The following is a 13,114-nucleotide window of genomic DNA, read 5'->3' as shown; positions in this document are numbered from 1 at the left end:
GATCTCCGTGGGGCCTGGCCTAGGGTGTTGGGAAGGGAGCGTGGCCTCTGGTTGGGAGGGAGTTGATTAGGGTGCAGGGTTGGGTGGGCAGGCAGCTGGCTGGGAGCGGTTGGGCCTGCTCCAATTGCTCTGAGCCCTCTGCATCCTCCTCTTTCTCATGCAGGTTCATCTATGAACTCGAGCACTTCAATGGCGTGGCCGAGCTGCTGGAGATATTAGGAAGGTGACTCCCCCTGGGCCTCAGCCAGAGCATCAGTCTGGGGAGGAAGGGTTGAGGCCGGTCACCTGAGCCCTCCTCCTCTCTCCTGTCCCCCTCCTCAGCATCATCAACGGCTTTGCGCTGCCCCTGAAGACTGAGCACAAGCAGTTCCTGGTCCGGGTCCTGATTCCCCTGCATTCCGTGAAGTCGCTGTCGGTCTTTCATGCCCAGGTAAGGCCCAGACCTGGCCCTGCAGGGCAGAGAGCGGACAGTCAGGGCAGCATGTGGGTTGGCCTGCCACTCTGGCTTCAGCCACACCAAGTCACCTTCTTTTCCTTTACTGGTTCTGTTCCTTCTCCCTTAGAGAAGCCCCATGACCCTTTAAGAGTCTCAGACATCAGCTCTGTGAAGCCCTCGCAGCCCCTTTCTCTCCACCTGCCCTAGGCAGGATGAAACTCTCCTGTATTCGCATAGATTGTGATACAGGTTTCTATCATGGAAACGTCTGTAAAATTTATAAGGACGGGTTTGCTGAATGTTACCCCTGTGAGAGCATCACTGTGTCCCCGCACACTGAGCATGATGCCTGGTACATCCTAGGTAAATGCTTGGTGAATGAGAGTAGACTCAGTAAGTGACCTGGGTCCTGCCCTAGCCCCCTCCTGACCCGTCCTCTCTCTCCGCCCCACAGCTGGCATACTGCGTGGTGCAGTTTCTGGAAAAGGATGCCACCTTGACAGAGCATGTGAGTACCTCTGGGGGAGAAGGCAGGTCTCCGCCCCTGCAGGTCTGACTCCTTTCTGCCCCAACTCCCACAGGTGATCCGGGGACTGCTCAAATACTGGCCAAAAACCTGCACCCAGAAGGAGGTAGGAAAAGGGCTTTGACGACCACCAGAGGGAGGTTAGGAAAGCTCAGCTTCCGGAGGGCAGTCAGGTGTGTGTCAGGGGAGATGGAACTGCTGCCCATGTTCCTACCCCTCAGGTGATGTTTCTGGGGGAGATGGAAGAGATTCTTGATGTCATCGAGCCCTCCCAGTTTGTGAAGATCCAAGAACCCCTCTTTAAGCAGGTGGCTCGCTGTGTGTCCAGCCCCCATTTCCAGGTATGGGGTGGGAATGGGGGATGGACTAGGAAGGTTGACCAGTTGACCTAACAGCTCCCTCGGCCCTCTGGACTGTCCTGGGCTTGATGATGGGGAGATGCTGGACTTGGGGCCGAGCCCTTGGGTCAAGCCTCAGATCTGCCTCCCACTGGGTGAGGGGCCTTGGGCAGATCACTTCACTCTGAGCGTGACTAAGCGTCTCATCTGTAATGTGGCCAACAGGGACTTTAGAGAAAGTGGGGTAAACATATTTGGTAACTGAAATGTGCTCCACATGGGTTATCCCTTTTCTTTCTTTTTTTAAAAAATATTTTTTTATTGACTTCAGAGAAGGGAAAGGGAGAGAAAGATCGAAATACCAATGATGAGAGAACCATTGATTGGCTGCCTTCTGCGTACCTCCCACTGGGGACCGAGCCCACAACATGGGCCTGTGCCCCTGACCAGAATCGAATCCAGGACACTTCAGTCTGCAGGCCAACACTATCCACTGAGCCAAACCAGCTAGGGCAATGGTCGGCAAACTGATTAGTCAACAGAGCCAAATATCAACAGTACAACGATTGGAATTTCTTTTGAGAGCCAAATTTTTTAAACTTAAACTATATAGGTAGGTACATTGTTATTAACTTAATTAGGATACTCCTAAGGCTTATGAAGAGCCACACTCAAGGGGCCAAAGAGCCGCATGTGGCTCATGAGCCACAGTTTGCCAACTACGGAGCTAGGGCATCTCTCCTTTTCTTAGTGGCCTTCAATTTAATCAGTCCCACTTCAGGGCCCAGATGGGACCCCCCCCCCCACCCCCCATCATGAGGCTGGCTGTCACTAGTGTCTACATGTGTGACAGACTTGCTCCCATTCTTATGAGCCGTAACCTGGTGGAAGTCAGTTCTTCCTCACAGTGATTCTGGCACCTCATTCAACAGCCCTGGGGAGATAGCTATTATTTATTAGCACCATTTTACAGATGAGAAAACTGAAGCTGCGAGGTTAATGCCTTGCCCAGGTCACGTGGCCAATGTGCAGTGGAGCTGGAATTCAACCCTGAGTGTTGGACTCCAAATCCAGTTTCTTTCCTCCTTGTCACATTGCTTCCTCCAGTGGGATAGATGAGTCCTGAGGATGGGGGGTGAGGGCAGGGCGCCCTGGGTTTTGGGGTGGATACCAGCCCTTGCACACGCAGGGAAGCCTCTGCCAGGCACTCCCTCTGCCATCTCCCTGCCCCAGGTTGCAGAGCGGGCTCTGTATTTCTGGAACAACGAGTATATCCTGAGCCTCATTGAGGACAACTGCCACACTGTGCTGCCTGCTGTGTTTGGGACCCTCTACCAGGTCTCCAAAGAGCACTGGAATCAGTGAGTGCCCAGGCCCAGCCCAGGCCCAGCCAGTCCAGACCCGAGGCTACTCCTAGCTAGAGAGAATGAGGGAAGGGTCTCAAGAGGGCTGAGGGGTGGCAAAGGGGCAGGCGGAGGGCAGTGCCTGTGGGGTTTAGGCTGCAGCTGTGTTTGGGGAGCAGGGTCAGGCAGAGCGCTGTGGAGGGAGGTGGGGCCAAACTGAAGTTGCTCTCGTCTCACCCCCTCCCTTGACCTGCCAAGAACCATCGTATCTCTGATCTACAATGTGCTCAAGACCTTCATGGAGATGAATGGGAAGCTGTTTGATGAGCTCACAGCCTCCTACAAGCTGGAAAAACAGCAGTGAGTGTTGGGGGGCTGGGCATGGAGGGAGGGGGGAAAGCAGGAAGGAACCAGCTCCTCACGGTTGGAGGGAGCCTAAGAGGATGACCCCACGTCCGATCTATTCAGATACTTAAAGTCTCTCCCTATGTTCCTGGCAAGTGCTGCCCCTCCCCTCTACCCTGTCGTCATCCTCCCCAGGGCTTCCCCAGGTGCGGAGCTTGGACGCCCTGGAGTTTCCTCCTCTCTAGCTGGGTCTCTCGAGCCAGGCCAAGCCACCTGCTCGTGACCAGCATCCTCCGTGGTCTCTTCCCGGAGTGGAAGGCTCCCCTAGATCCTTCGCAGATGAGGTGGTGGTGAGGGAAGCTGGGCTGCAGGCAGGGCCTCAGGTGGGGGAGCTGCCTAACCCTCTCTCCCCAGGGAGCAGCAGAAGGCCCAGGAGCGGCAGGAGCTGTGGCAAGGCCTGGAGGAGCTACGGCTACGCCGGTTACAGGGGACCCAGGGGACAAAAGAGGCCCCCCTCCAGCGCCTTACACCCCAGGTGGCCGCCAGTGGGGGTCAGAGCTAGAGATCCCATAGAAAGGGAGGAACTAAACCCAGAGCTATCAGTCCCTCTATGCCCTCTCCTGCCCAGGGGCCCAGAGAGACACACACCTCCCCCTGGCCTTGCGGAGTGGGTTGGAGGGCTCCCTGCCTGGCCCAGCGTGGACCCTTTACTGTGGGGAGGAGAGGAGAGGAGATGGTGGTCCTGGCAACAGAACTCTCAGGCCCTTGTGGCAGGACTTGACCAGGGCAAGCTTGACCAGGAAGCTGCCATCAGGGATCTCCCTGCCCCCAAAAGCTGAGCTCCAGACTGCAGGCAGGTTCCCACACCCTGCTCCCAGCCTAGGGCAACAGGACTCAGCTCCTCGTGTACCGCACCTCGTGCCAGCGCGAGGTCTTCCTGCACCCCACCATGGATCCATGGTCTATTTATTCTCCCCTGCTCACCCCCAACAGATGCTGACCTGGGCCTGGGCATCCTCCTCCCCTCCCCTACCTCCCTCTACTTTCTTGTCCCCTTTTTATTTATTGGGCAGGGGGAGGGGTGAGGGCACAGGCAGAAGAGATTCCCCATGTCCTGGGGGGGCAAGGTGGGGTCACAGTTACCATGGTCTGTCCCCCTTCCCCTGGCTGGGGGTAGACTTAATAAAGACAGAAACTCGAGGACTGCTTGCTTTATTAAGGGATGGGGCCAAAGAGGGAAGTGAAATGATGAGACACTGGTCAGGAGGCGGCAGAGGCAGGGAAGAGGCAGACTTCCCTTTTCAGGGGGTTGAAGCTGCCGTCCTCAGTGATGCTCAGGATGTACTCCACCTCGCCCCTCTGACCAAGGGGAGGGAGGTGGGACAGGGAGGGCTAGTAGCGTGAGAGGCGACACATGTCACACTGGCAGGCTCTGGCCGTGAAGATCTCCAGATCCTCCCTCCGGCCCCCCCCACACTGCAGCTGCACCTTCACCTGTGGGAGAGCGATTCGGTTCCAGTCCCCTTCCTTGAGCCATTTTAGACCCCCGTCTCTTGTCTCTCCCAATGGGCCCCCTCACCTTCCTCAGGCCAGTGATGGTGCAGCATTGAGAGATGGAGGTGACGTTGTGTCGGTAGCCACTGGCCACCAGCACTGAGTACCGCGAAGGGAAGGCGCTGGACTCGCAGTGGCCCACGCAAGCCTGTGCCACATGGGAGCCCTGGCAGGTGCCTTGGCGGTCACTGCGCACCGTCACGTTGAAGGCTAGGAGGAGACAGGCGAGTGGTAGACGGTGCCTCTGCACAGGCTCGCCCAGCTCCCACTGCCTGTTTCCTCCGTGGGTCCATCGAGGGTGCTGCCTGCCCCTGTCCAGCCCATCGGCTCTGCTCCCACCCAGCCCTCTGCTCCCGGGGTGACTCACGGTGCAGGTGGCAGCCTGGGATGGCCGCCTGCTGACCCCAGCCTTCAGTGACCACCAGGAACAGCAGGCAGAAGAGCAGGGTTTGGGGGGACGCCATGGGCATCTGAAACAGTGGTGGACATTCTCCAGATCGTGTGCAGGGCGAGGGGAAGTTCTTTAAATGCAGGATGCTTCCGGGTGAGTGAGCCAGGGCTCCGTTAGCCTATCTGACGGGTGCGGCTAGCCTGTGGGGCTGACTCTTCCTTGTCCCTGCCTCCGGTGAGTGCCTGTGCGTCTCTCTGGATGGGTATCAGTGTGGGCAGCAGTCTCTAGATGTGACTTGTCAGCCTGTTGTGGTGGTTTCCCCCTGCCTTTCTCCCACCATCTGTAGCACGAACGTCTGCCTCCCACCATCTGCCCCATCTTGGCCTCTCGGACCCCATCTGCAGTCCCCAGGTCCCTCAGGGCTCCTGCCTCAGGGGCTTACCACTTCCAAGGCCCAGGAGTCGAGTGGCTTGCTGAGTGGCTCCTTGAGCAGCCTGCTGCTGGTCTTCAGGCCTGCTGGTTCTGCGGATTTTTATTTGCCAGCACTAGGGAGCCACGCCTTCCTGGAGATCGGCTTTCAGGCCTGCCGCCCAGCCTCAGGCCTCAGCGATCCCACCTGGGAGATCCAGCTCTTTCTGAGGTGTGGTTGGGGGGAGTGGCATCTGCTGCTTTCTGCTCCCTTCTGCCCAAAAGCTGCCGAAGGTCCAGAGCTGGGAAGTGAGGCGTGGAGAGAAACCCAGGAGCTGGCTGGTGGAGTGGGCGGCCATGTGCAGTTGGAGAGAGGGCCCAAGACGGGGCTGAGTTGTTGCCACCTGGGTTCTCTGCTGTGTGGCCTTGGGCAGAACACTCATATTGAGGGCCTCACTACCCCAACCTTAAAACTACTAATGCCTGGCCAGCATGGCGCAATGGTTGAGTGGCGACCTATGAACCAAGAGGTCACTGGTTCAATTCCTGGTTAGGGCACATGCCCAGGTTGTGGACTGGATCCCCAGTAGGGGGTGTACAAGAGACAACCGATCGATGATGTTTCTCAATGAAGTTTCTATTTCTCTATTCCTCTCCCTAAATATAAAAACCTATTTTTTAAAAATATATTTTATTGATTTTCCACAGAGAGGAAGGGAGAGAGATAGAGAGTTAGAAACATCGATGGGAGAGAAACATCGACCAGCTGCCTACTGGGGATGTGCCCGCAACCCAGGTACATGCCCTTGACCGGAATCGAACCTGGGACCCTTCAGTCCACAGTCCGACGCTCTATCCACTGAGCCAAACCAGTTTCGGCATAAAAACGTATTTTTAAAAAATCCTACTACTAGCCAGTTTGGCTCAGTGGATAGAGCATTGGCCTGCGGACTGGAAGGTTCCAGGTTTGATTCGGGTCAAGGGCACATGCCTGGGTTGTGGGCTCGATCCCCAGTAGTAGGAGCGCAGGACGCAGCCAATCAATGATTCTCTCTCATCACTGATGTTTCTCTCTCTCTCCTTCTCCCTTCCTGTCTGAAATCAATAAAAATCTATTAAAAAACAAAAACCCTACTAAACTCAGCCCTGCCTGTCTCCTTAATCCACCACAGAGGGAAGAGTCTGGGAGATTCTGAAGGGCAGGGGAGATGACAACATGTTTCCAAGGGCTGTGGCTGGTCGTAGCCATGGGTTCTCCAGCTGCATGGGAGAGCAACCTGGAGAGACTGACCGCTTAGGTCAAAGTCAAAACTTAAGGCAGCTGCCACTCACCTTTCCTGTAATATCTTCAAAGAAAGAAATTACACCAGGGGCAGTCTGCTGAGATGTGCTTGGAGGCAGAGACGGGGGAGAGGGAGTTCTAGGTCAATGTCAGAGCTTCGCTTTCACTGTCAAGTGACAGGCTTCTCACCCTGGGGGTCAGCTCCAGAGTGGGCTTCTCCTGGTCACTGGGCCAAGAGATCTGGTGCCAGGAAGAGCCCTGAAGCTGCTGACCCCAGCAAATCCCATCATTCAGTCCAGCCCTGGCTCTGGTGTTACAGGTGAGGCCACTAAAGGTCAGAGGAGTGTCACTGAAGGCCATGTCAGGGCTGACGGGGAACCCAAATCTGCTGTCCATGCGTGGTGCTAACTTACACTCAGGACAAGAATGTGGCAAGTTGGAAAAAGACCCCTGGCCACCAGTAGCTGCAGGGGCTTGAGTGGGGTGGAAATCAGGTGAATGGCCCCCCACCCCAGGGCCACTGCCTCAGGTCCTGCTCCGAAAGAGCCAGCTGCAGGGACCGCCAGGGCTGGAAGGCACTTGAGAGCTCATCAAATCCTACCCCTTCACTTTTCAGATGAGAAAATAAGAACCAGAGAGAAAGCGACTCTGCCAAGGCTTCACTGTAAGCCAGTCAGTCAGACGCACTCAGGTCTCCAGATTCCGGATTGTGCCTCTCTGCAGCTTTGTGAAGCAGGCTGAGCTTGGGCGATAGGGCAAAGGCTGTAAATGCAACTTGTCCCTAGTCCTCCAGTCCCGACACCCGCCGGCTTCCCCTTCAGGTCCCAGGCCCTTTCGCAGTAGCCCACCTCTTCTCTTCTCCCAACCCCAGCTGAAGGCAGCAAAACAGGGGGTCTCCACGGGATCCAAGCAGTCCAGCCCCAAGGTTCCCACTCATCCTGGGAACCTCCCAGCACCCGACAGATAAAACAGCCGTTTAAAGACTAGAGGTGACAAGGGCTCATTACTTCCCAAGGCGGTCCATTCTAATACTAAACATCACTAACAGTTAAAAAATTATTCCTTTGTCCTCAGCTAAAATGAGTTTCCCTAAATTCCCACAATTACTTTGATCCTCTCTGGCCATACAACAGGAATCTAATCTGTCTGTCCCGACAGTGAGTCTGGCAAGACCCTAACCGCTGGCAGGGGACTTAAAGTTTGCAGTGAGGTACAGACCGCACCCACCCAAAGCATCCTGTCAACAAGAACCAGGCAGACCGGGGAGGTTTCAGGAATTGCTTCTCTGTATCTTGAAAGAGTTTGCTCTCTCTCACACTCTGCTTCACTCAACTCAGTCAATAACTGTTCATAAATAATTTACTGCCATAAGGATCCTAAGTGCTGGAGATGAAAGATCTAAACTCAACCTCAGAGCTGTACAGTTCTCAGACTAGAGCATTTTAGAAAGTTCTGTGCTTTTCTCAGTCTTAAATTGAAAAAACTTTTATTGGAAAGAGGCGAAACAGGACAAACCAGCAAGAGGACTCAGGGAGTTGGGGCTCCCATCCCCCATGACTTGAGTGTCATAAGCAGAGGACACTTCCCGCGGCTGCACTGGAAGGCTCACTGGCTGCTCTTTCTGAAGAAATACCGGAACGGGAAGAGAGAGCTGCAAGGAAGAAAGCAGAACAGCTTGAGAGTCCAGCGGTCCCTTCTCTTCTCCCAGGTCGCATCAGGGCTCCCTTAGCGAGGGCATTTTTGCTCTGGGGAACCACAGAGTGAAAATTCAAGTCTGGAACAGCATTTGAAAAGGTACCCAAATTAGATTATACTTAGGCAGGGGAAATAAAGAATTGCAGTGGGATGGCTGAGCTCTAGCTAGACAAAGGGATTTGCTAACCCCTCTGAAGACTCTGAAGACACAGCCTAGATTCAGAGGGGAGAATGGAAGCGTTTTGGTAACCAAATCATCTCAAAGAGCCAAGTACAATGAGAAGCAGGATTTATGGAACCAGGCCCAATGCAGGCACATCGGGTGGGGTGTGTAAACATGAACAGGATGCCGTCTGTATTAAATTCACAATTAGTGGCCTTGTGCTCAATCTCATTTTCATCATCTATCCTGGACAAACAGAGGCTGCAGGTAATCTGCTGTATTTCCTACTCTATTTTCCCCGAGAGACCCAACGAGACAGACTCTGGAGCTACTTCACCCTGGGTCTCAGTTTGATGGCAGGAGAGAAGTCTGTCTTACCTCAAAAACCCAAAGAAGCCACTGGTCCCTGGGTCTGTGGGTCCTGCAGGTGGAGGCGGACTGCTTTGCTGCAATGGTGGGGTAACCTCCCCCGCTAGGCTATCCTCCCACCTAGAACCTGCAAGGAAAACACTCAGGCAGGGAAAGTGTTAGTCCGGAGGCTTCTTTCATATGAGCAGAAGGCAGGATACCCTCAGCATGAGCCAAGGGCAGCCTCACACCAGGATTTCTTAAAGCCAGATGCATTATTTGTTCTGACTTTCCCAAATTCATCCCAGCCCAGTAAGATGCTATTCTGACCTTGGAGTTATTTTCAAAGTCAGGCCTCTGAGATTTTTACACTATTTAAGTCGCAGCCACCTACCATGGCTGGTGTCTTCACATGGAATGACAACTTGTTGAAGAACTCACTTGCTTCCATTCCTGTATCTGTGATAACTGCAGCCCATACCGAGTCCCCACGCTGGGCAGAAGACCAGCGAGTTAGAAGGGAAACACATAAACATGCATCCCCAGCCTTGCTGAGCAGCCGCTGCACCTTCAATATTAACACTAGCCCTAACCGGTTTGGCTCAGTGGATAGAGCGTCGGCCTGCGGACTCAAGGGTCCCAGGTTCGATTCCGGTCAAGGGCATGTACCTTGGTTGCGGGCACATACCCAGTAGGGAGTGTGCAGGAGGCAACTGATCGATGTTTCTTTCTCATCGATGTTTCTAACTCTCTATCCCTCTCCCTTCCTCTCTGTAAAAAATCAATAAAATATATTTTAAAAAAATATTAACACTAATGCCCCAAAGGGAAGAGAAGTGACAGCTTCCCAGAGGTCATTCTCCAGTAAGACAAAAAAGTCAGACATCCTTTCTAACTTCTTTGTAAAACTTATCACCCCGCATGGAAATGTGAAACATTGGGAGCATCAGTTTCACTACCAAAAGCAGGGGAAGGACATGCAGTGCCTCCCTTCACTTCTCTAGGGAGCTGGGTGAGGGGTGGCTTCTTACTCAAGGGCAAGCCCCAAGACTGGAGGGTGGCCAACAGGCACATCCATGGAAGCAAGACACATCCCCACTGAGCGTGCCCAGACTCAGAGCTCTGTGCTGCTCTGCTCATCAGAAAACTAAAGGGGACAGGACGAGTATTAAAGGAGAATAAATGCACTTCCCAGAACCTACCCTGTTCCTGGACATCAGTGCCATCAAATGCTGGAGTCTCCTGACATTTCTGCTGGGTGTTTCTTTCCATGTTCTGATAAAAGGAGGACCAAAAAAAGTTTTAAACTTTACTCTTATACAGCTTGGGGTCTGAATGCTATTTGTTGGTGAATTGATTTCACATCAGTGCTGGGGGCCTGGCTTCTGACTGCTCAGGCAGGTTCTATATTTCCTTCGGTATGATGTCCTTCTAAAATAACAATTTAAGAGCTGAGAATAAACCGAGCTGGGTTTAATTTATTATTCTGTATTACTGAGAGCCAACTATTAATAATGGCAGAATACCAAGGCTTCAGAAATCTGGAGGACCTTAACTTTCCTGTGGAGAAAAGTATAATCTATGTGGTAAACTGACACATAGACTAAGTCGTATAAGGCGGTGTGATAAGACTACCCCATGAGTCTACATGGAGTGCTGTGGTTGATGAGGAGGACATGAATAGAGCAGGTGGCAGCTAGTCAAGGAAGACCTCACAGGGAAGTGCTACTTGAATGGAGCCTTGATGGATGAGTGGGATTTTGTCATAATGGGGGTGAATGGGTGTTAGGAGGTGGTCAGAAGAGCAGGCCGTTCCAGAATGGATGTGATATATAAAGGCACAGTGCCATCGGTACTAGTAAATACGATCAGCATGGCTAGAGCTGGGCAGGGAAACATACCACAGCATACGCAATCAGCACACTACAGCACAATCTCATGATTACTCCTTGTGCTTTCCCTTTATAGACCTTCCTTTTGACATCCTACAACCTAGCTCCAAACCCACATTTCCAGTAGACAACCTGAGCGCCAGAAACTTGGGTCATGTTTTCTTTGGGAATCTTACCAACTGACCACTGCCCTCACCAGGAGTAAAAAGGGAATGAATGGGTTTGCCCTTCCTTCCCATTTCTCCCCAAACACCTTTTATGGAACTTGACGGCCTACCAAGCAGTGCTGGTGAAGAATTCTACAGCAAGGGCTGCATGCTATCCAAGTAGGTCTGGGAGGCAGAAGCATGGCAAGCGACTAGGTAAGTTAGAATATAGCCCCCATCCTAAGCATAAGCTGATATTTCTGATATGAGCTTTTCCACAAACCATCAAATTCCAGGCTACATGGACAGCCACTTAAGTCATCTATATATATAAAAGCCTAAGCGACCGTTAGGACCCAACGACCAGTTGACCAGCCGCTATGAGTTGCACTGACCACCAGGGGGCAGACGCTCAATGCAGGAGCTGCCCCCTGGTGGTCAGTGCACTCCCACAGCCAACCTCCTGTGCCCCCGGCCACCAGCCACCATAGGCCTCTATTGCTGGCCAGGCCAAGAGACCCCACCCGTGCATGAATTCGTGCACTGGGCCTCTAGTATTCCTATAAAAATGAAAGGAAAGTCTGGGAAGGAAAAAGACATCTCTTACCTCTTCTAGACAGGGTTGATATGCAATTCAGAGGGCCCAGCTCTGATTTCTAGCTTGAACGGATGATTCTTACAATTTTAATGAAACTGTGGTTTGGGGCTTCAATCCTGATGCACTGACCCTAATGAAAGCATCTAGTAAGGTTGGTAGTGGGAACCAGAAGGGCAAAGGCCCTAGGGCAGAGGTAAAGCCTACTTCTGAACCAGGGGAACTTCCCCTCACAAGATAACTGAGCTTTTCTGTTCTCTTGAAATCTTGAGTGAGGTCTTCTTAGGCAAATGTCAAGAGAGGGAAAAACATTATGGCCCGAAATAAGACTGAGGGTATCATCTGGGACATCCAATGGGACACAATACTCTGAAAACCAAACACAAGGTTGCTTCCGTATGTTTAGGGCCAGATCTGCTTAGAAGTGCAATTCAAGCAGAGATGGCAAAAACAAAACAAAACAACCAACACACACGGCAATGTGTTTTACCTCTGGACCATACTTCTGTTCTCCCCCATTTACTCTTTTTATTTAAATTTTTTTTTTACTGATTTCAAAAAAGGGAGAGGGAGACAGAAACATCAATGATGAGAGAGAATCATGGATCAGCTGCCTCCTGCATGCCCCACACTGGGGATCGAGCCCACAACCTGGGCATGTGCCTTGATTGGGAATTGAACCGTGACCTCCTGGTTCATAGGTCGAAACTCAACCACTGAGCCACACCGTCTGGGCTCTCCCCCATTTTTTATCCTTCCAATCTCTGGATCTCTAAGTCTTGGAACTGGGGTAACAAAAGGAATGAGTGAGTCTTCCCTTCTCCCCAAACACCTTTTATGGAACAGAGACCTTATTCAGATGTGTTGTATTCTTTTAAGCTTTCCCCACATAGGCTCTCAATGTGTTCAGACGTGTATAATCCACACTGTGATCTTACACCCTAACTTCCCCCAAAGGGGAGAGAAAATATTAAGCATTGGACCATAGGAGCAAATTCAATTTTTTACAGCTCAAGTGACTTACACTGAGACACTGTGGTCACTTTAATTTAGGAGAAGTCCTCTCTCTGGGAACAGGGTCTACGATGGAGCCTGTCTTTGGGCTTTGAGTCAAAGTCAATAAACATGTCCCTTCTGGGTTTCTTTCTTGCTCAGAGTTTTTTCTAAACTCGGTATCGGGTTGAAACGGTAATTATGTTGAGTAAGAAACTGTGAGTGCTGTTCTTGAAGGCGATGACTTGTCAAACTAAGAATAGGAAGGTAGAAGGGAGACGGTGAAGGGAATGTTCCTTAAACAGTAATTATCTGGCTGTATGAAGCATCTTGTTCGCCAAGCTTCATGTACTCCTATTGCACTTTTTCAGTTCTTCCCTCTCTAAAGGATGGGAGGAGAGAAGAGGGCAACCATCTACCTAAAATCACTGCGGGACCAGGTGGCCATGGCACAAGGAGGCCCTGTAGCTCACACCTGCCCACACAGGGAGAGGTCTGAGTCCCAAAGGGTACATTCTTCCTCCAACTATATGATAAACTCCTAAAAGAAACCCAATTTTACATGTTTTGGTGCGCCCCCACATCTCCCACAATGCCTTGCAAACAGGAGAGAGAGAATCATTTAGGAATTTAAATCATTTTACTTTTCTACTTAGAAA

General features: G+C 52.1%; 3 protein-coding genes and 1 long non-coding RNA gene across 4 annotated transcripts in view; 1 reads left to right on the top strand and 3 right to left on the bottom strand.

Moving 5' to 3' along the window:
- Positions 1-1,177, bottom strand: part of LOC107184353 — an 11,926-nt gene extending 10,749 nt beyond the window's left edge. Inside the window, exon 1 of the long non-coding RNA XR_001515178.1 lies at positions 1,053-1,177. This is a non-coding gene — a long non-coding RNA (uncharacterized LOC107184353). The remainder of the gene's footprint in view (positions 1-1,052) is intronic.
- PPP2R5B (protein phosphatase 2 regulatory subunit B', beta) overlaps positions 1-4,188 on the top strand; it is a 7,619-nt gene extending 3,431 nt beyond the window's left edge. Inside the window, exons 6-13 of the mRNA XM_006771604.2 lie at positions 164-223; positions 322-430; positions 891-944; positions 1,018-1,068; positions 1,184-1,303; positions 2,534-2,661; positions 2,902-3,003; positions 3,403-4,188. Of these exons, the coding sequence (XP_006771667.1) occupies positions 164-223; positions 322-430; positions 891-944; positions 1,018-1,068; positions 1,184-1,303; positions 2,534-2,661; positions 2,902-3,003; positions 3,403-3,550 (772 nt within the window). The 3' untranslated portion in view covers positions 3,551-4,188. The remainder of the gene's footprint in view (positions 1-163; positions 224-321; positions 431-890; positions 945-1,017; positions 1,069-1,183; positions 1,304-2,533; positions 2,662-2,901; positions 3,004-3,402) is intronic.
- On the bottom strand, positions 4,185-5,766 carry GPHA2 (glycoprotein hormone alpha 2). The gene is made up of 4 exons (XM_006771605.2): positions 5,376-5,766; positions 4,910-5,012; positions 4,568-4,752; positions 4,185-4,482 (listed from the first exon to the last, which is right to left on the bottom strand). The coding sequence occupies exons 2-4, from the start codon at positions 5,010-5,012 to the stop codon at positions 4,381-4,383; spliced, it is 390 nt and encodes a 129-aa protein (XP_006771668.1). The 5' UTR covers positions 5,376-5,766; the 3' UTR covers positions 4,185-4,380.
- A 2,462-nt stretch (positions 5,767-8,228) lies between these two features.
- Positions 8,229-13,114, bottom strand: part of LOC102751739 (chromosome unknown open reading frame, human C11orf85) — an 18,562-nt gene continuing 13,676 nt past the window's right edge. Inside the window, exons 5-7 of the mRNA XM_015568976.1 lie at positions 10,032-10,104; positions 8,860-8,977; positions 8,229-8,274 (exon numbers count right to left, since the gene is read on the bottom strand). Coding sequence (XP_015424462.1) covers positions 8,229-8,274; positions 8,860-8,977; positions 10,032-10,104 — 237 coding nt within the window. The remainder of the gene's footprint in view (positions 8,275-8,859; positions 8,978-10,031; positions 10,105-13,114) is intronic.

The sequence above is a fragment of the Myotis davidii genome, unplaced genomic scaffold (assembly GCF_000327345.1).
Source record: "Myotis davidii unplaced genomic scaffold, ASM32734v1 scaffold425, whole genome shotgun sequence".
NCBI classification, from domain to species: domain Eukaryota; kingdom Metazoa; phylum Chordata; class Mammalia; order Chiroptera; family Vespertilionidae; genus Myotis; species Myotis davidii.
This window is presented reverse-complemented; position numbering and strand designations above follow the sequence as displayed.